We start from the raw sequence: 19,989 nt of genomic DNA, 5'->3' as shown, positions 1-19,989 counted from the left end.
TCACTGCCAAGCCCAGGTCTAGTGGACATAATCTGCCACAGTGTCTATGTATCCAAGAGTGAGATTTTGTAAATATTTACATATGTTTAATATTTTATGAATATTCATAAGAAAATATAAATTCCACTAAAATACCAGTGACAGGCTGAATTTTGTTGCTACCATCCTGGCATTTTAACGTGTAAAAAAGATAAACATCAAAGCTTTAAGCAACCACCAGAAGGCCTCTATGGCTTTTTAAGGTTCTTAAAAGATACCCTAGCATGTTTAACAAGGACACCAGACACCTTGTAAAAGTAGTAAAAAAGTGGTATTTAGAGAAGCCATTTCTGGCAGTTATTTAAAAATACTCATTAGCAAGACCAAAACATTTTCTTCCAGAAGTTTTTTTTTTTCCCTAAACTATTAAGTCTTTGAATTTTCATAACAATCAAAGTATTATTTGAGTTGTGTAAAACTGGCAAACAGTGCGAAGAGCCAAAATGTTCAGAATGCAAATTTGCCCTTCACGTTCAATTCCATAAAAATGTCATGTTCTTGAGCCAGGCTCCAATTCTACTGCTTTTGATTTCTGTGGATTTTTTTTTAATCACTTATAAATCTGAGTTTTATAATACTGCTGAATTCTAGCTATGCCCTCAAAACAAAAGTATATTTAAAATGTTTGGAGACAAATGTAAAAACCTCTGAATAAGAAAGCAAGAAAACAATATTTTCACCTACTTAGGCAAAAAAAGAAAAAAAAAATACTAGTGAATGAAGATGGATGTTCCAAACCACAAAGCATCTTATATTTGACCTGTGTGTGGGCACTCAAAAAAAAATTCTTGCTGACACTAAAATATGGACTTTGACAAAGGATTTTTTGTCCTCATAGAAACAGATAAAACATAAACTTCAGGAAACAAAAGCTTAGCAGTTTGCATTTAAGAAAAGACTTGCGTATATCATATCCTTTCACTGGAAGAAGCAAATCGTATTCCTGTACTTGTCTGCAAGGGGGTCATTTTCACATTTACTCCATATTCGAGGAGCCCTTCTAATGATTCTAGTGAAGGGCAAACAGCCTTAAGACTCCTAGGAAAAAAGATCATTTGGCTCCAGCTTATTACATAACTCATCTAATTGCCATCTGCAAGGACAGTTTTAACTGCTTTCTTACCGAGTTTCTCTTTAAGTGTTAAGCAGTGGGTAGAACTGAAAATTGAGTTTCTTAAGTGAAAGTGAAACTCAGAGACCACAAGAGCTGCTCTTTGCTGGTCTTTGAGACTGTCATTTCTAAAACATCTTCCTACCATGCCAGGCAGCTCCGGATACTGGGATTAGTTACCATGACTGCTTGATGCCAGAGTATTTTCAGCAAGATTAGGACTTCAGAATCTCCCCTGCACTAAAGCCTGAATTTAATACGCTATGACCCTAGCTCTTTTCTTTCCTTCATGGTAACACTTAATTTGATTCTCTCTCGTAGAGGATGAAAATGAGAGGCTGGGTGATGTTTTTAAAACACAGGATTTGTAATGCTCTCAGTAAACCGTATCACCAGTCTGAACTAAAACAGCCCGAGAGTTATAAAATACTAGTGAATGGAGATGGATGTTCCAAACCACAAAGCACCTTCTATTTGACTTGTTTGTGGGCACTCAAAAGAAATTCTTGCTGACACTAAAATATGGTCATTGACAATGGCTTTTGCATCATTATAGAAACGAATACAATGTAAGTTTTCTAACAAAATAAAGATTGGAGATTACAGTAGCCAACAGTTCATGAATGATAGTACAGTCTGAACTCTGACACAAAAACTTGATGTTTTTCTCCTACCTGGAGTAGAATTTCCCTTGCTTGGCTCTCTGTTCATGCTGTAGCCTCATGTTTTCTAGCTTGACTGGGCTTGGAATGAATCCGATTTCACAGCCTTCTTTAACCAATCGCCCTATCCACCAGTCATTGTTAAATTTCTAAACAAAAAAACCAAAGTTGTTCAGATCAGTGCACAGAAGTTAAATGAATCTTCACATCCTTTATCTTCTCGGTTAACTTTTTTCAATGGAGAGAAATATTATGGCAATTACAGAGAACTCTGCCTCAAATATCACAAGTCAAGAAACCTGTAGGTTCACGTGTTGAGTATGGGAAAAATGAAGTATTTTCAGGATGCTCAACAAGCCATCTCTGGCTTGACTCTGCCTTCACTTTCCTGACTGTGAGATTTTCCTGAATTCACTGCAGCTGCTGGCACCATGAGGAGGGTAAACTCTTCCTATTCAAAGATTAACAGCTCTTCCTGACAAGAGACCACTAGGAACTAGGGAATGTTACAGAAAGTCTTCCTCTTGTATAATCAGAGTAGTTAGAAGTATTATAAGTGAAAAATACTGACATTCACCTGAAATACCTGATGTCAGAGCAAAATGTATCTTTGTTGCAAACAGGTTTATAATGATCACAATCTGGTGTTCACAAATGATTTCTCGACTTATGTGAATGTTGGTAATTTCTCTCTTGTGCCTGGAATATTTATCCTATACCTTTAGGATCTGGTTTGATGTCTCTCAAATGAATAGTATTTTTCAAGCCTGTTCTTGAACATTTCTGTCAACTACACACTGGCACTTGCCATCTACCTCTGCAAAGACTAAATCATGTGCTGCTGCAGCCACTGACCTTCAACACTCCCTGAAAGGCGTTCAGGGTGGAGAGCAGAAATGAGGCACTCTGTGCTTTGAAAAAACTGGCAGACCAGGTCTTCAGATAGATGTTTTCAGGAGCTGATTTTATGAGCCTAATTCTTACATCTTCTCATATCTAGAAAAGCACTAAAGTTCTGCATGATGATGACCGAAACCTTCTGCAAAAATATGTGCTTGATTGCAAATACTCCTCCTTCACCAAAATCACATAGATACTGGCCTTCTCCCCTGCCTCTTTGGAGCAGTTTCTCAGAGCTATCCAAGGTGCTGTCTCCTGGGCTAAAGGCCTCATTTTGGCCCAAACAAAACTTAATTCGGAACTCTTATGTTGTGCTTTTTTTTCTTTCTTTTTTAAAGTCAGCATTTCAAAGAAGAAAATCCATTCTGTTTTTCTTTTCTTTCTCTAAGTATCAGCCCTTGGGATGGGAGCCTGGATTCACCTAACTTTCTGTTGTAAAGTGAAAGTTAAGGCTTGTTGTACTTCTGAGAATTTTTTCTGTTTTTCCTTCTAGCCAAGGGACTTCCTTCCCTGGTGGCTCAGATGGTAAAGAATCTGCCTGCAATGCAGGAGACCCAGGTTCAATCTCTGGGTTGGGAAGATCCCCTGGAGAAGGGAATGGCTACCCACTCCAGTATTCCTGCCTGGAGAATCCCATGAACAGAAGAGCCTGGTGGGCTACAGTCCAATGGGGTCACAAAAAGTTGGATACGACTGAGCGACTGACACTTTAACTTTCAATTTTTCCTAGCTGAATAGAAATAACAGCTCTTTTGAAAAGTTAAAGAAATGGTAGCCTCTATATTCTCTAGGCTCTTTCAATGGCAGTCATCACCTCTTTTGCTCATAGCCTTTAGTGTCTGAGCAGTTACACTGACATATGCTCCCTAGGACATGCTGTTCCCTAGATGGAAGTATTCCAATGGTAAAATTCCTACAGGTTCAAGAGTCTCACGCTTACAGCCTGAGAACATCATGGAGGGGAAATCTCTGGCAGAGCTGGCTTTGATAAATGTTGACTTAAAATAAACCTTAATTAAGAGTGAATTTTTTCCAATTTACAGATTGAGTCATTGTTAACAGAAAGTGGAGGCTTTTGGCGTGGAGGAAAAGGGATGTTCCTGATATCTATTTCTTGTCTCATTGGATCTAATTCCATCCATGTCTCCTTCCCCTACAGCAATTCACCACCAAAGAAGGAGAAAGTGCACCAGCGCTCTGAGTTTAGACCTTGTTAGCAGAGAGAAGAGACCGTGAGTTCTAGATACTATTATTAAACTCTCCCCAGATGCTTCAACTTGGGACATGAGAGGCAAATGACACATGGTCAAGGTTAAACATTAAAAGAAAAAGTACAGGTTAAGTATAAAAAAAGGCCCATCTACTCCAGTGGTTCTCGATTTCTGGGTCACAGAGCCCGGGGGAGCCTTGAGGTTATTCCAAGAAGCCTGTGACTCTTTTCTTCTTTAAAAAGACTATATTTATTTTGGAAAAGGTTGAGAGGCACTGATTTCATGTGTATGTTATATAATCACGGCTATACACGTGCTATTTCATAGCAATGAGAAGTAAGAAATGATGCTTCAAGGTAAACAAAAAAAATCATGCAGCTAGAAATTGCAGTTACTCTCCTTACTTCCTTAACATGCAGAAAATCTTTTGCTTCAAATGAGATGGCCATGCCTGGCACGGGAACATCGTCTTCGTGGGCTGCACTGTAGCTGACATTTGTCCGAACTGCAAATGCAACGGGCTTTGTCTAAAATGGAAAAAGGGGGAAAAAATAAAAAAAGAAACAAGTGTTCCTTCTCTTTTCCCCTCAAAATACAAACATACACAGAATAACGGATGTCACAGTTGTTGTTTTTCCTCGATTTGGTTCTTTATCACAAAACACCATCTTAGTATTTGCAACATGGGAAACCTTTGGGCGCTCAGCCACATACACCCATTTCTGAACTAGAAAAAGGCCATTGTGCTTTATGAAAGCACTCCAAGCAATGAAAGTAAAGATGAACTACTGAAATATGTGTTTGCAACATAAAAACTTGTAACAAATGGAAATCAAGAAACATACACAGGGTTGAAATGCCAAGTTCTTGTGTTTCAGTGAAAAAGACTTGGCCACTGCCATATACACCCCCAAATCTACTTTAATTAATAATAGAAGATGGAACTTCCCTAGTGGCCCAGTGGTTAAGAATCCATCTTCCAATGCAGGGGACTCTGGTTTGATCCCTGGTTGGGGAACTAAGACCCGACATGCCATAGGGCAACTAAGCCCTCACGCCACAACTAAGACCCAATGCAGCCAGAAATTAAAAAAAAAATTTTTTTTTATGACATAATTCCAAAACATACTATGTTTTGCATGAAGAAAGAACCAAGGACTAGATCTTATGACTATTAAAAACTATATTCATGGCTGCTGGGTATCATGAAAGCAATGACTTTCTATTTTAATATTTGTCCTCCTTGAGTTTTCTCAGTCACTAAAGATGATAACATTCAGTAAGTTATTTTTCATTATTTGATGCTTCACAAATTTACAGATACATTTTGTCCTCTATCAAGCAATACCTGCTTAATCACAAGGTTAAAAAAAAAAAACCAGGTAAACTCAGAAATAGTGAAAAGAGGTATTGCTCTAACTAGCACTGGGTTTCTTTCACAATGTGGGCAAGTGGATTTCTTCTGAGCTGTTTCTCCCTATTCAAAGAGCTCTTCATCAGGACTGCTCATGAAGGATGAGGGGCAACTAGAATAGAAAGAACCCATCTTCAGTTCTGAATTTTCCATAGTTAATCTGTTCTAGCTGACTACTGTCTGGGTGAGGACTGAGTTTAGAAGAGCCATGGTTATATAGATTCATCCACAATATGCAGAAAGGAGGTCCAGGTTCTAGATAAAGGCACAGTAGACAGGAAGGGGACTGAAAGACGTGAAATCCAATTCGTGACATCCATTACGAATTTTAATAATAGAAGAGGGCTATTCCTCGTACGGAAATATGAACTTTAAAGAACAGTAAAAGTTGCCTAATAGTTCTACCACTGAAACACAATCCTGTTTTTAAAAAAATTATTTAATTTTACCTGGAGGATAACTGCTTTACAATGTTGTGTTGGTTTCTGCTGTATAACAACTGGAAACAGCCATAGGTATACATATGTCCCCTCCCTCTTGAGCCTCCCTCTCTCCCCACCCACCCCTCTAGGTCATCGCAGAGCACTGAGGTGAGCTCCCTATGCTAAACAGCAGCTTCTCACTAGCTAGCTATCTTACACGTGGTAGTCTATATATGTCAATGTGTGACAATGTGAACGGTATTTCAGGGGAAAATGGAAATATAATTTTAAATAATATGTAAATTTGTTTCCCATAGCTATAACCATAATTCATATCCAATTCATACCTAATCCATATCCAATTCTTAAAGTAACATAGCAGTTTTTCATGTCATACACTTCTTTTTACTCTACCATTTAAAAAATTACCTCGATAATTCAACCCCTTTTTCGACATATAGGTTTAGAGGTTTTTTTCATTATGATAAATATTCTGCTTTGAAAAATCTTTGTACAGAATGCCTCTTTCTATTTAGGATTCTCTCCTTGGGATGGATTCCCAGAGGTAGCATGAGTAAGCCATGAGTTATCAAGACCTTTTAAAATTCTCTTCCAAACTACTGTCCAAATGGGCCCTGCCATTTTAATCTGCAACCAGCAGTATACGTTGGTGCCCTTTTCTCTAAGATGCAGTTTTAATTAGACTCAGTTTTACTACTAGAAATAGGATTTTCTTGAGTATAATCAATCCACTATTGGAGAGAGTTTCTGATCCCTAAAATATAAATCCAAGATTTTTTTTTTTAATGACACCATCTCTCATCTCTCTCAGGGACTTCTTAAAAATTCCTTGGAGGATACAGAATTTAAGTGTAGCGCATGCAAGCACATACACACATATATATTGAAACCACTGGAAGACCTAAATTTTAAATGTACAACTCTATAAAGGATCCCATGAAAATTTCTTCTCTTTTTCCCAATGACCAACTTTTCAGACACTGGAGTGGTAGGAAGAGGGAACACTGAGAAAAGAAAAATAAAGAGGTGGTGAAGGCTAGCCTATGATTATCAGGGCAACAGATGATGATTTTATGTTCTTAGATTAAGATTACAGTTCAGAGTGTGACTCCCCTACCTGGCTCTCCTACGACCAACGATGCTTCCCTTAGATAAGGAGCTTTACACAGCAAGCCGTATAGGAGCCCAGCTGGCAGGTTCAGGGGGATGGATTGTGGGCAGTTCTGAGGCCACAGGACTTGATTTTTCCCACAACCTAAAGAAGCTCCATTGGCACCTTGGAAGCCTGGCCCATGGAAGCCCCTAAGCGCCGGTCAGAGATACGTTTTAAGTTTACAGCAGGAGCAATTATTATTTTTTCGTAGTCTTCTAGAGTCGCTAGACCTAAGGCTGTCAGAAAATAATTATTGTTAAGTAGGAGATCATTACCTAAAAAATCTCTTTGGATCCAGCAATTCCACTTCTGGGCATATATCCAAAGAAAACAAAACAACTACGTCAAAGAGATATCTAGACTCTTATGTTCATAGCAGCATCATTCACAATAGTCAGGACATGGAACCATCCTAAGTGTCCACCAACAGATGAATGGATAATAAAGATGTGAGATACGCATGCACACACGCAGGAATACTATTCAGCCATGAGAAAGAAGGAGATCCTGCCTTTTGCAACAACATGGATGGACTTGGAGGGCGTTAGGCTAAGTCGCTTCAGCCGTGTCCGACTCTGTGCGACCCCATAGACGGCAGCCCGCCAGGCTCCCCCGTCCCTGGGATTCTCCAGGCAAGAACACTGGAGTGGGGTGCCATCTCCTTCTCCATGGAGGGCACTAGGCTAAGTGAGATAGAGAAAGACGGTCTGCTCTCACTTACACGTGGAAGCTCTAAGACAAAACAAAACCCCCCAATCTCTGGTCATGAAGGAGGATAAAACAAATTATCACAGCTTTATGGCTTTCTTTTGAGCTTGCCTCCCAAACAATAACTTAATGAGTTAAGAGTGAAGCTAATCATTTTAATGGCTACAACAATGTTTACATACAGTTAATTAAAAATGTGCTAATGATGGAATATCTACTGTTAAAAAGCAAAATGAAATTCACTCAAATAAGAATAAAAATAGAATTCTGACAATGATTAATCGTAACTTGAACTTTCAGGCATCAATTTCTTCATTTCTTAATAATTTCTTAATGCATTTTATTAATGTAAATAGCAAATTGTGTTTTTCCATTTTCATTCAGAGACCATTAATAGTTAATAACATATAAGGGTAATCCATAGTTTGTTTTCAAGTCTACAATGGATTTTTCTTAAATAGTAAGGACTTCCAACTTGAGGTATTTTTTAAAGAAACTGAAAAGTGTAAAGAGTTTAAATGACCCAGATGTCTATTATAAGAGACTGCAGAAAAGAGAGCTTAAAATTTTAATGAGTTTCTGATCCATTTTCTTGTACATAATAATTTCCTATAAAACTTGCTATGCTTTTCTGTGATTTTAAATGACTCAGGTAGGACTGTAACCATTGAGTCTTACAATGGAATTACTCAGACAAAGATACGGTGAGGTACTTTCAGAAATAAGATCAGAGCTATCTGCTTTATTAATACTTGCCTATCATTGACCTTTCAAAAAATCTTTGGTAATTTATTATAAAGTATCAAAGGTAGTCTGAGAATTCTTTAATAGCAAACCAAAGCAAACCACAGTGATAAAAAGAATGTAACAACCATTTATGTATCCTGATAACTGAACACTGAATCAGACTGAATAAGCAAATAATCACAGATTTGTCATAAAATAAAATTTACATATGTAGTTAACTGATTTGAGAAATTCAAGTTTCCTGTCTAAAATGGATTAATTTAATGAATATTTATTAAGTACATGCTTACTATCTCAGGTTCTTACCCTCACAAAGATTAACCTATATTCTGGTAGAGGAGATATCATAAGTAAGATAGTTGATGATTTCAAATAAGGAATAGAGTAAAACAAAGTTATATGAATAGAGTGGCCACGAGCAGAAGATGGACTGGCAGTGTGAAATGAGGTGTTTAGGGAAAGCCTCTTTTGAGTTTTCAGTTATCTCTTTATCCATCCACCCACCCACACCACCCATCCATCTATCCATTATTTATGTGCCAGGCACTGTTTTGGACAGTTGGATTATATCAATGACCAACAGAAACTAAGATTCCCGGCCCTCTAAGGGCTTATGTTCTAGAGGGGGAGAGACAGGCTATAAATAATAGACATAATAATCAAATAAAGTATAGAACATGTTAGAGACAAATTCTGTGGAAAACATGGTAGGGAAAGCCAGGGTGCCAGGTGACGGGGCAGGGACAGTTTTCCATGGTAGTATACGTAGCCTGCCTTGAGGAGGTAACATTTGGAGAAAAGCATGAAGAGGTGAGAGAATCCAGGTGCCTGAACTCCAGGCAGAGGGAAGAGCCAGGGCAGAGGCCCTAACGTGGGAGCAGCTCAGACGAGCTCGGACAGGACAAGGGGCTCAGAGTGGCTGAGTGGAGGGGGCCAGGGAAGCTAGCCAAAGATGAAGTCAGAGCTCTCAGGTGATACCTGACTGTGTAGCTCAGAGTCAAGACGCGTGGCTTTTATTCTAAGTGAGATGAAAATCACTGGAGGGTTGTCAGCAGAGGAGTGATGTGGTCTGACAAGTTAAAAGGACTGTGATGGCTATTGAACTGAAAAGAAGATTTGGGGACTTTGAAGTAAAAACAGGGGAAATAAGTTGGAGATGCTCACAGTAACTCATGTGGAGAGATGAAGGTGGTTAAATCAGAGCAGCAGCAATGGAAGTGATTTAAAAAAAAAAGGTCCAATTCTGCATATGTTTTCAAAGTAGAATCAACTAAATCTATCTATCTGCTGATAGAGTTGATAAGGGTGTGAAAGAGAGCCGACAATGATGCCAAAGGCTTTGGGTCTGAGCTATGAGAAGGATAATGTACTCGTCAGGTGATACACAGGGGAGACTAAGTGCACAGGAGGCGAAAATAAAAAATTTTACATTTCCTTTAAATTGAAGTATAGTTGACTTACAACATTATATCAGTTCCAAGTGTGCAATTAGCGATTCAATGTTTTTATAGATTATACCAAAGTTTTACATGTTTTGAATGTGTAAAGCTTGAGCTGATATGAAACATTCAAGTAGAATTTGGAAGAGGGCTCAAGGTCTGAAAGTTTGACAGAAAGATCTGGGCTAAAGATACAAGGTGGCAGGGACTTCTCTGTCAGTCCAGTCGTTAAGACTCTGTGTTTCCACTAAAAGGAGCGTGAGTTCAAGCCCTGCTCAGGGAACTAAGATCCTCCATGTCTTGTAGCACGGTCAAAAAATAAAATAGATACAAGTTGGTAAGTCTGGATGATACTGCCAAGGAAATCAACATACGTGAGGGCACTCCAACTACAAGAGTGCCTCAGCTTCCAAAGAGTGGATAACTGCAAAGTGGAGAATGACTCCTGGTTTCCAGGAGGTGAGTGTCTCGAGGAGTGGGAAGTGGTCAACTGGGTCAGATACTGCTCATCAGTCAAATACTGAATGCTGGCACCTGCCACATGGATTCACAACCTGGAGGTCGTTGTTGACAAGAGCCCACTTGGCTGCTTGCTGGACATAAAGTCATATTGGAGTTAAAAGAGATTAAAAGGAGAGGAACTGGATACAGTAAGTATAGACAATTCTTTTAAGGAATTTTTCAACAAAGGGAAGAAATAAATGGGGTGACTCGTAGGAAAAGTGAGTCGATTTTTTTTTTCATTTAAAGTAGGAGAAATAACAAAAATCAATACTGATGGGAATGAGTCAGTAGAGAGGGAGAAAAAAAATGTGATGATCTATGAACCAGAGGACAGAAGTGCTAGAACACTGTTTTCGCTTTGGCAGAGGAGGCAGTGAGATCCAGTCTATAAGTGGAGGACGGGCCCCCAACAGAGGCAAGGAGGCAGCATGATCAAGGGCAAATTCTGGCCACAGAGGTGATGTGATGTCCTCTCTAATTGTTTTCCTTTCCCAGTGGAAAAGGAAGGTGGGAGTAAAGACAGGGCAGAAGGTATTGGAGGTTTTAGAAGGGAAGAAAAAACTCAGTGAAGTAATCCAGAGTGTGGAAGACTAAATGAACAAGGGAAGTAACTATGGTGGGACCGCCAAGCAGGACTAAAGCCCACTTGAGAGTCAAGGTCATGGATTTATAGGAAGCTAGCCATGCCATGTGGGAATGTCATGAGCACCATCACAGAGATAACAGATTTAAAACCACTGTCCCTCAGCTTTAAAAGATCATGGCCTTAATGACCTACTGCATAGCACAGGGAACTCTGCTCTATGTTATGTGACAGCCTGGATAGGAGGGGAGTTTAGGGGAGACTCAGTTCAGTTCAGTTCAGTCGCTCAGTTGTGTCCGACTCTCTGCGACCCCATGAATTGCAGCATTCCAGGCCTCCCTGTCCATCACCAACTCCTGGAGTTCACTCAGACTCGCGTCCATCGAGTCAGTGATGCCATTCAGCCATCTCATCCTCTGTCGTCCCCTTCTTCTCCTGCCCCCAATCCCTCCCAGCATCAGAGTCTTTTCCAATGAGTCAACTCTTCACATGAGGTGGCGAAAGTACTGGAGTTTCAGCTTTAGCATCATTCTTTCCAAAGAAATCCCAGGGTTGATCTCCTTCAGAATGGACTGGTTGGATCTCCTTGCAGTCCAAGGGACTCTCAAGAGTCTTCTCCAACACCACAGTTCAAAAGCATCAATTCTTCGGCACTCAGCCTTCTTCACAGTCCAACTCTCACATCCATACATGACTAGACAGAATATTATATGTATGGCTGAGTCCCTGTACTGTCCCCCTGAAACTATCACAACACTGTTAACTGGCTATATTCCAATATAAAATAAAAAGTTAAAAAAAGATAATGGCCTTAAAACTACCATTCTCCATCTTGTTTTGAATGTTCTACAGCAATTTCATAGATGTGTCTAGTACAGTATATATACAAATAAAGTTTATATATTTGGGAACATTTTAACCTACTTTCCCGAGATGATCTTTCAACTAGGTTATAACCCTTTTCAGGTAAATGATTTATATTCCTATTTATTTTTTATGCCAGCCTCCAAGCCTTTACCAAAGTGCTAGGTACACATTAATAATGGTTAAAGGACTGAACTCAAGGATTGATTCCTTTCTGTTAGAGGAATCAATCATCAGGAGCTTATCCAGCACCTACTCCAGGCAGAGTTCTGTTACCATGGTTCCAGGGCCCACAAAAATCGAACGGATGAATCATTATGGAACTAAGGCTGGTCTCATTAGGATTTTGTTTTATATGATTAATATGCATATATATAAGTGCAAGTGTACATATATATTTATGAAATTGAAAACAGCTATCTTAACTAAGAATCAAGCAAAGAAGCAAATATTTAAAACAAAATTTGAAATTGTATCTCCTTAAACACCACTGAAATGAGTTACAATCCTGATATGTTAAATTTATTTATAAAGAAAAAGATAAGGAATATCTGATTTTTCCCTTTTTCATAGTTGATTAAAAAGTAGATAAGCTCTTGCAAAAGTGTTTTGGGGAGTGAATAATGGTAATCCTTAAAATATTATATTCACCTTAAAAAACTGAATTGAAATACATTATTTCTGAATGCTGAAATCAGGCAGTACTCAAAGTTAGAAAATCAATATACGTGGTGAAGATCAGAATAATAATGATACATAGATCTATCTTTCTAGGTAGGAAGATGTATAGCACCTTTCCCATTTGTTTATCAGAGAGCTCATCACTTTGGATCTGAGGTCATATAAAAGATTAATTACCAGTTACCAGGAAAAGCAACCATCCAATAGATAAGCTTACCAAAGGAGAAAGTGAAAGTGAAGTTGCTCAGTCGTGTCCGACTCTCTGTGACCCCATGGACTGCAGCCTACCACGCTCCTCCATCCATGGGATTTTCCAGGCAAGAGTACTGGAGTGGGTTGCCATTTCCTTCTCCAGGGGATCTTCCCAACCCAGGGATCAAACCTGGGTCTCCTGCATTGTAGGCAGACGCTTTACCGTCTGAGCCCCCAGGGAAGTCATCAAAGGAGAAATTCTATACAAAGAAGAGAGATAATGTCTGCAATTTTGGTGCAGTCTGCCATCATTCAGTATTAGTAAAGCCTCCTCTGGACCTCCCTGGTAGAGCAGTAGGTAAGAATCCACCTGCCAATGCAGAAGACATGGGTTCCATCCCCGGGCCGGGATGATTCCATATGCCACGGGGCAACTAAGTCTCATGCCACAGCTACTGGGCCCGTGCTCTAGAGCTGGGGAGCCAGAGCTACTGAGCCCCTCCACCACAACTACTGAAACTCACACGCCCTGTAGTCTGTGATCTGTAAAAAGACAAGCTACAACAATGAGAAGCCCAGGCACCACAACTAGAGGGTAGCTCCAGCCTGCCCCACTAGAGAAAAACCTGCGTGCAGCAATGAAGACCAGCGCAGCCATAAAGATAAAACTCCGCTTTCAATAAAAGTGTACTGGCTTCATTTCCCCCGTGGAGCTGTCTCTCCCGAGAACGGCATCTTCAAAAGGCAGTGCAGCTCCTCCAGGTCACCGGGGAAGACACCAATATGGCGAAAAAGTGCTGCACTTTATTCTGGATTATAAAATAGCTGTCTCCCGGCCTGAGAAGAAAGGTGAAGTTGTTTTCAATTAAGCCAGCCTCTTAAGAAGAACAGAACTGTCTATATTCAATTTTACTATTGATTAGTCTTACCAAGCAGGAGAACTATAGTTCTTAAGTTATTTAGAATCCCATGGTATAAATTCAGGAGCAAGCAAGTTTTATTTTAGGCGTGCTGTACAGAAAAAAAGAAAAGAAGAAGAAGAAAAAGTAAAATGCCTAAATTTGTTTTCTCTTCAGTTGTTATGGACTCATGTTTGCTTAGAGATGGTCATAAGGGTGTGGCCCTAATCCGATGGGACTGCTATCCTTAGAGGAGAAAGAGGACACCCCAGAGGCTGAGAGGAAAAGCCATGTGAAGACACAGGGAGAAGGAGGCCGCCTACAAGCCAAAGAGAGTGGCCTCACCAGAAACAGTGTGATCAGAACTCTGAGAAAACCCATTTCTGCTGCTGAAGCCATGCAGACGATGCCATTTTGTTATGGGAGCCCAAGAAGACTAAACAGTTGCCTTAAGCAAATCAAAATGGGGGGGGTGTCTATATTGCTAATGAAAAACACAAGTTTAATCTACATTATTTTGATATCAAAGTCATTTGCAACCAAAGATTACTTCATTATCCAAAATTTCTATATACTTTTCAGAGAAAACTAGGAAAATGTCAAGTCAATCAAAATTCACTCCTTGGGACTTCCGTGGTGGTCCAGTGAAGAATCTCTCCCTTGCAACACAGGGTACGTGGGTTCAATCCCTGGTCGGGGAACGAAGATCCCACATGCCATGGAGCAAGTAAGCCCGTGCACCACAACTACTGAGTCTGTGTGTCACAACCTGAGCGTCTGTGCACTGCAAGGAAGGATCCTGCAGGATGCCATGAAGATTCCAGGTGCTGCCACTAAGACCCAGACCAGCCAAACAGATAAATACTAAAAAAAAAAATTCACTCCTTTTTTCCTAACACATCTTAGCATCTATCTCGTTTAAAATCCAACACTGCAAACTTCACAGGGCAGGATGCTACAGGGTACAGGGTTCCTTCCTTAAGCCCATCGAGATCCTAGCCAGGACTTGTGTCTACAGCAGACCCAGCAGCTTCAGCTAAGGTAGCTGATAAGAGGCTGGGTTCAAACATACCTGCTCACTCTCTTTAGCTCTTGGTTGGCTACATTTTTGGTACAGCTGCTACCTCCAACTCCCGAATAACAACCTGACATCTCCATTCATTCTCTTTGCTTACCTGTTAAAATTTCACCCATGTGGCTGTCCCATTTTTTAGTTGGTTTTTCCTAAGTTATACTATTTCTATTTTTCTGGAAGAGTAAAAACTTAAAAAACAAAATAAAAAGTATGGTGGTGGAAGACCATCTCGACAGGGACCAGGCACAATGCTCTATGAAACAACTCAGTCCACGATGGGCAGCTCAGAATCATCCAGAATCTCTAACTCCAAGTGGTTTTTTTTTTTTTAACGTGTCGCCACCCTGGTTCTCCTTACTATTTTTATTCCAAGACAAGGAAAGGACTGAAAGAATTAAGAGGAATCAACAGGGGTATCCCTTCCAAACTACTGCTTTGCATTTAAAACTGTTATAAAAATGTCTATTCTGTACTGATTTAGAAAATTATACACTACAAAGAATACCCCAGGGAGCATTCTAAACAAGTGCAAGGGAAGCCTTTACAAAGTACAGGCTGACAAATAGGGAGAGACACATGATATTTTGTTTTAATTCTGTGATCTTCACTTTCTTCTTCCCTCCAACAGCTGTGATTTCAGTTAAGGCCACACAGTTCTAGGGATCCAAACTTAGGCAAGTCTGTTGTGTACTGACTTTGTTATTGTTTATTTCACACTGAGTGTTCTGTTTTTCTTCAATAGGAAAAAAAAAAAAAAACAACCTTCAAAAAACCAGAGCAGAGTATCTCCAGGACCAAAACCAAATGTTTTGGCAGGGAATGAATCAGTGCAGAGAGCTGTGGGTGGCAAGTTCTGAACATGAGACCGTGTCTGGTCACTCTCTGGACACTTTAAAAATGTATGTTGCTACACGTACTTATTGGTGTCAGATTTTCCCAAGCTTTGTGACTAACTAGCGCTGTGCTGGAGAGGGCAGAACAGCATCCTGAAGGGATCCAAACTGAAAGAAGGCAGAAATCAGCTTAAAGGATGAATACTCTTCTAATCATGACAAATGCTGAATATTAACTGGGTTGTATTTTTAGATGCAAAGTTATCATTCGAACACCTACCATTAAACTCTGACAATATCTATGTTACAGGATAAACTGAGGCACATAAAAATTTCCAAGGTTTTAAAATTATTTATTTATTTTTGCCTCGCTGTGTACCAGGTGGGATCTTAGTTTTGCCGATCAGGAATTTGATCCGCATCCCCTGCAGTGGAAATGCAGAGTCTTAACCACCAGATCGCCAGGGAAATTCCTCAAGGCTTTATTCGAGCAAGCATCGAAACAAATCAGGTAGCACCAAACCAAAAGTGCTGAGGGGCGTTCCAGCCAATAGGAGCCAGGCGTTCACAGAGAAAATACAGCAGCAAAGCAAGGAATCATGTGATTGGCTACAGCTTTAGTGGTCGTCTTGTTTGGGAAAACCCGCTTGGCTGTTTATGATTGATTGTACTTATATTTTATTTTCTGGCTGAGCATGCACTTAGAAGTACAAGGGGCTTGTGTGCTTACTGAGGTTATCAAGTCATTAGAGACACCCGCCTAATGGCCTCCTGGTTTAATTACTTTAACACTTGTAGTTACTCTAAAGATTGTTGGTAAAGGCAGCTCAAAGGTCTGCTCAAGACATCTTCAGTCAAGTTCGGGATATATCCAACTTCCCCATGACTTTGTGAGTCAAGGTTTCAGAGAAAGCAGATGGTTACTGAGTACAAATAATGTATTAACTGTGACTTACTTGAGCATATCCGTGGCAATAGAAAGACATGGCTTAGCTTGGTAAACAGACTTATTTTCTCAAATATTATTAGACCACAAGAACTAAGAAATGCTTAATTCATTGTGTACTTACTACACAGAAACAATCGAGTTTAAAAGCCTTTTAATCTCCATAAAAATCTTATACTCGTGAGTCTAATCAGTAAGAATCAGGATTCAAATCAAGGTATTTGGGGGCTACAAAAGCACATGTTCTTATAGACACTGTATTGTTATCAAGACAGACTACAGCCTCTTCTGTAACACTTTCATTTTCAGTTATTTGTACTCATTCTTAAATTTTCCCACAATTCCTATTACATGTCATAATATCCCATGACAATACTGTACAGCTGACTTATTTCATAACTTCTCATAGTTTCACTTATTCATATTTGCACTAACTTTTCAAATAATTTAAATTCAGTGTTCCTTCATAATAGCTTTTACACTTGTTTATAGTTTTTCATTGAAATTCTTATCCCCCACCAAATATACCCAGCTGAATTGTCCCTTTAAAAAATTTTACTGCAAAATAGTGAATCAGAGAAAGAAAAGGTCATCTATAATTCAATCGCTTAACATTTTAGAGATGATACACAAGCTTTTTAGAAAACAAAAATACTAGTACATCTCCAGTAGTCCCTTTGATTCGGGCACTATTCCCATTCAGGAATGCGCCACCCTCATGACCTCATCACCTCCCAAAGGCCTGCCTCTTAATAACTTCACTGAGCAGGGCTAGGATTTCAACATATGAATTTGGGGTCAGAGGACAAAAACAGTCTATTGCACACATCTAAAGTACTGGGCTTCCTTTGTGGCTCAGCTGGTAAAGAATCTGCCTGCAATGTGGAGACCTGGGTTCGATCCCTGGCTTGGGAAGATCCCCTGGAGAAGGGAAAGGCTACCCACTCCAATATTCTGGCCTGGAGAATTCCATGGACTGTATAGTCCATGGGGGTCACAAGGAGTCAGACACAACTGAGCAACTTTCATATGATGACATGAAAGTATTCCATCCTGGGAGGAGAGTTTGGGGAGAATGAATATAAATATGGATGGGTCCCTTTGCTGTCTACCTAAAACTATCACAACATTGCTAATCAGCTATACTCCAATATAAAATAAAAAGTTAAAAAAATTTAAAAATAAACAAGTAAAAAATATTCTATCCTTAATCATTTCCTTACATACATTTTTTAGATCAAAGGGCATTTATATCTGCAAAGATTTGATACATATTAACAAATTTTCCTCCAGAACAATGTGCTAATTCTCTTGTCCACAAACGGTATGATTACTCACTGTCTCTTAACCCTGACTATAGATCCTAAGCTCTAGGAATCTAGATGATAGTGCTCCATTACTTCAGCTGTGTCTGACTCTTTGTGACCCCAAGGACTGTAGCCCACCAGACTCCTCTGTCCATGGAATTTCCCAGGCAAGAATACTGGAATGGGTTGCCATGCCCTCCTCCAGGGGATCTTCCTGATCCAGGGATTGAACTTGTCTCCTGCATTGCAGGCAGATTCTTTACTGCTGAGCCACTGGGAGAGCCCTCTAGATGATATGCTAGTGATATAAAAATTCTGAATTCTGTTATCTGCAGCTGAGCTGGGCTTCCCTGGTAGCTTGGCTGGTAAAGAATCCACCTGCAATGCAGGAGACCCCAGTTCGATTTCTGGGTCAGGAAGATCCACTGGAGAAGGGATAGGCTACCCATTCCAGTATTCTTGAGTTTCCCTGGTGGCTCAGCTAGTAAAGAATCTGCCTGCAATGTGGGAGACTTGGGTTCGATCCCTGGGTCGGGAAGATCCCCTGGAGAAGGGAGCAGCTACCCCCTCCAGTATTCTGGCCTGGAGAATTCCACAGACTGTATAATCCATGGAGTCGCAAACAGTCAGCTACTTACATTTGGTAGAATTAGCTCACTAATCAAATCATTTCCTCTTTAATTGATTGTGTAGTTATTGAGTTCTTCTGAATGCAGTATGTCCTCTTTATGGGAGCTCAAGAGAGAGAAAGTGTTTGCTCTATGAAGCTGATACCCTAGCAGGAGAGCAATAGTGAAGCAACAATAGTATTCATGGCACTTGTGATATGTTCTAGAAAGGAGTTGCATTATACGTGATGGTACATACTGTAGTCAGTGTTTAAACAGAAGGACTTATTCTAGAGAGTCCAGGAGAATCAGCCTTTCAGTAATCAGATTGGTAACAAAAAGAGAAAAAAAAATCTCATACCTCTAATACTTAAAATACAAATTAAAGGGAACCTCACTGGTGGTCCTAATACTTCAAGTTCCAAGGCATGGGGTGTGGGTTCAATCCCTGGTTGGGGAGCTAAGATCCCCGGTTGGGGAGCTAGGAGCTTGTCAAATAAACCAGAACATAAAACAGAAACAATACTGTAACAAATTCAATAAAGACTTTAAAAATGGTCCACATCAAAAAATCTTTAAAAAATGCAAATTAAAAAATGAACTGTGATCGTCAAATAACTGGAGTGATTTTTTTCCCTAACAAAGCACATACAAACTTATGCAAGTTAGTTGTGACACCTTCAAGAAGGTATTCTTGGAAAATAAAATGCATGTTTATTCCAGGGTTTCTTCCACTGTTTGAAATTATTTAAAATTCAATTTTTGAAAGCATCAACAAAGTCAAATGTGTACTATTCTGAATGCTCTAAATATTGATAAGTCATTTGCATTTGAGGACAAGTTAGTTTATCTGGAATAGCCCAGAGTCATTCAAAGCCAAGTTGAATGAATCATGATCAACCTGGGAGATAAACTTTTAAAATTAAAAACATTGTTTGACTCTAGAAGTGATGAGCTGTCTTCTTCACGTATTTCCAGTGTTGCCTTGAAAGACAGTCCTAAATAATTTGTCAATGCCTGTTGAGAGAGTCAGTCCCTACCATGGGTCCCTGAAGTTTTCTTAATTATTTATGGTTCTCAAAAGTTGTCTTCTTGGAATTTTTATTAAGAATTTCAGGTATGCCTATAGAAATTTCTCACCCAGGGCATCACAGACTCTGTGGTTCTTTGTGTTTCCTCCTGGCAGAAAAAAATTCAGGTAAAGGGTTTCAGGAATAGATAAATATATAGAGAGATCTCCAGCTATATCTACACCATTATCTATCCATCCAACAAAATTAAATCTTTTTACTTTCAAAAAGAAATGCTAAAAATTAAAACATTTTAAGCATCCAAGTAGCCCTAGATTTATAGGATTTTTCCCCCTTCCCACGTGTAATAGAAGAATTTGGAAGAAATGAATTACAATGTACATACTTTCTCCTGTGTATCTTAGTCATTTTATTAAAATTCAGGTGTGCTGGGTTTCGCATAATTGTTCAGGCTATGAGTAATTTGCAGTGCACCCATGGAGGGAGCAGATTCCATATCTTCAATCCCATACCTCTAATATTTAAAATACAAGCTAAAAAATGAACTGTGATCCTCAAATGATCTGAGTACTTTTTTTTTTTCCAATCAAGTATATATAAACTTATCCAAGTTAGTTGTGACACCTTCGAGAAGGTATT

At 39.5% G+C, this 19,989-nt stretch overlaps 1 protein-coding gene across 1 annotated transcript in view; it reads right to left on the bottom strand.

Moving 5' to 3' along the window:
* Window positions 1-19,989, bottom strand: part of CACNB2 (calcium voltage-gated channel auxiliary subunit beta 2) — a 416,941-nt gene that overhangs the window by 43,759 nt on the left and 353,193 nt on the right. Inside the window, exons 4-5 of the mRNA XM_052650516.1 lie at window positions 4,328-4,450; window positions 1,825-1,961 (exon numbers count right to left, since the gene is read on the bottom strand). Coding sequence (XP_052506476.1) covers window positions 1,825-1,961; window positions 4,328-4,450 — 260 coding nt within the window. The remainder of the gene's footprint in view (window positions 1-1,824; window positions 1,962-4,327; window positions 4,451-19,989) is intronic.

The sequence above is a fragment of the Budorcas taxicolor genome, chromosome 13 (assembly GCF_023091745.1).
Source record: "Budorcas taxicolor isolate Tak-1 chromosome 13, Takin1.1, whole genome shotgun sequence".
In the NCBI taxonomy this organism is placed as follows: domain Eukaryota; kingdom Metazoa; phylum Chordata; class Mammalia; order Artiodactyla; family Bovidae; genus Budorcas; species Budorcas taxicolor.
This window is presented reverse-complemented; position numbering and strand designations above follow the sequence as displayed.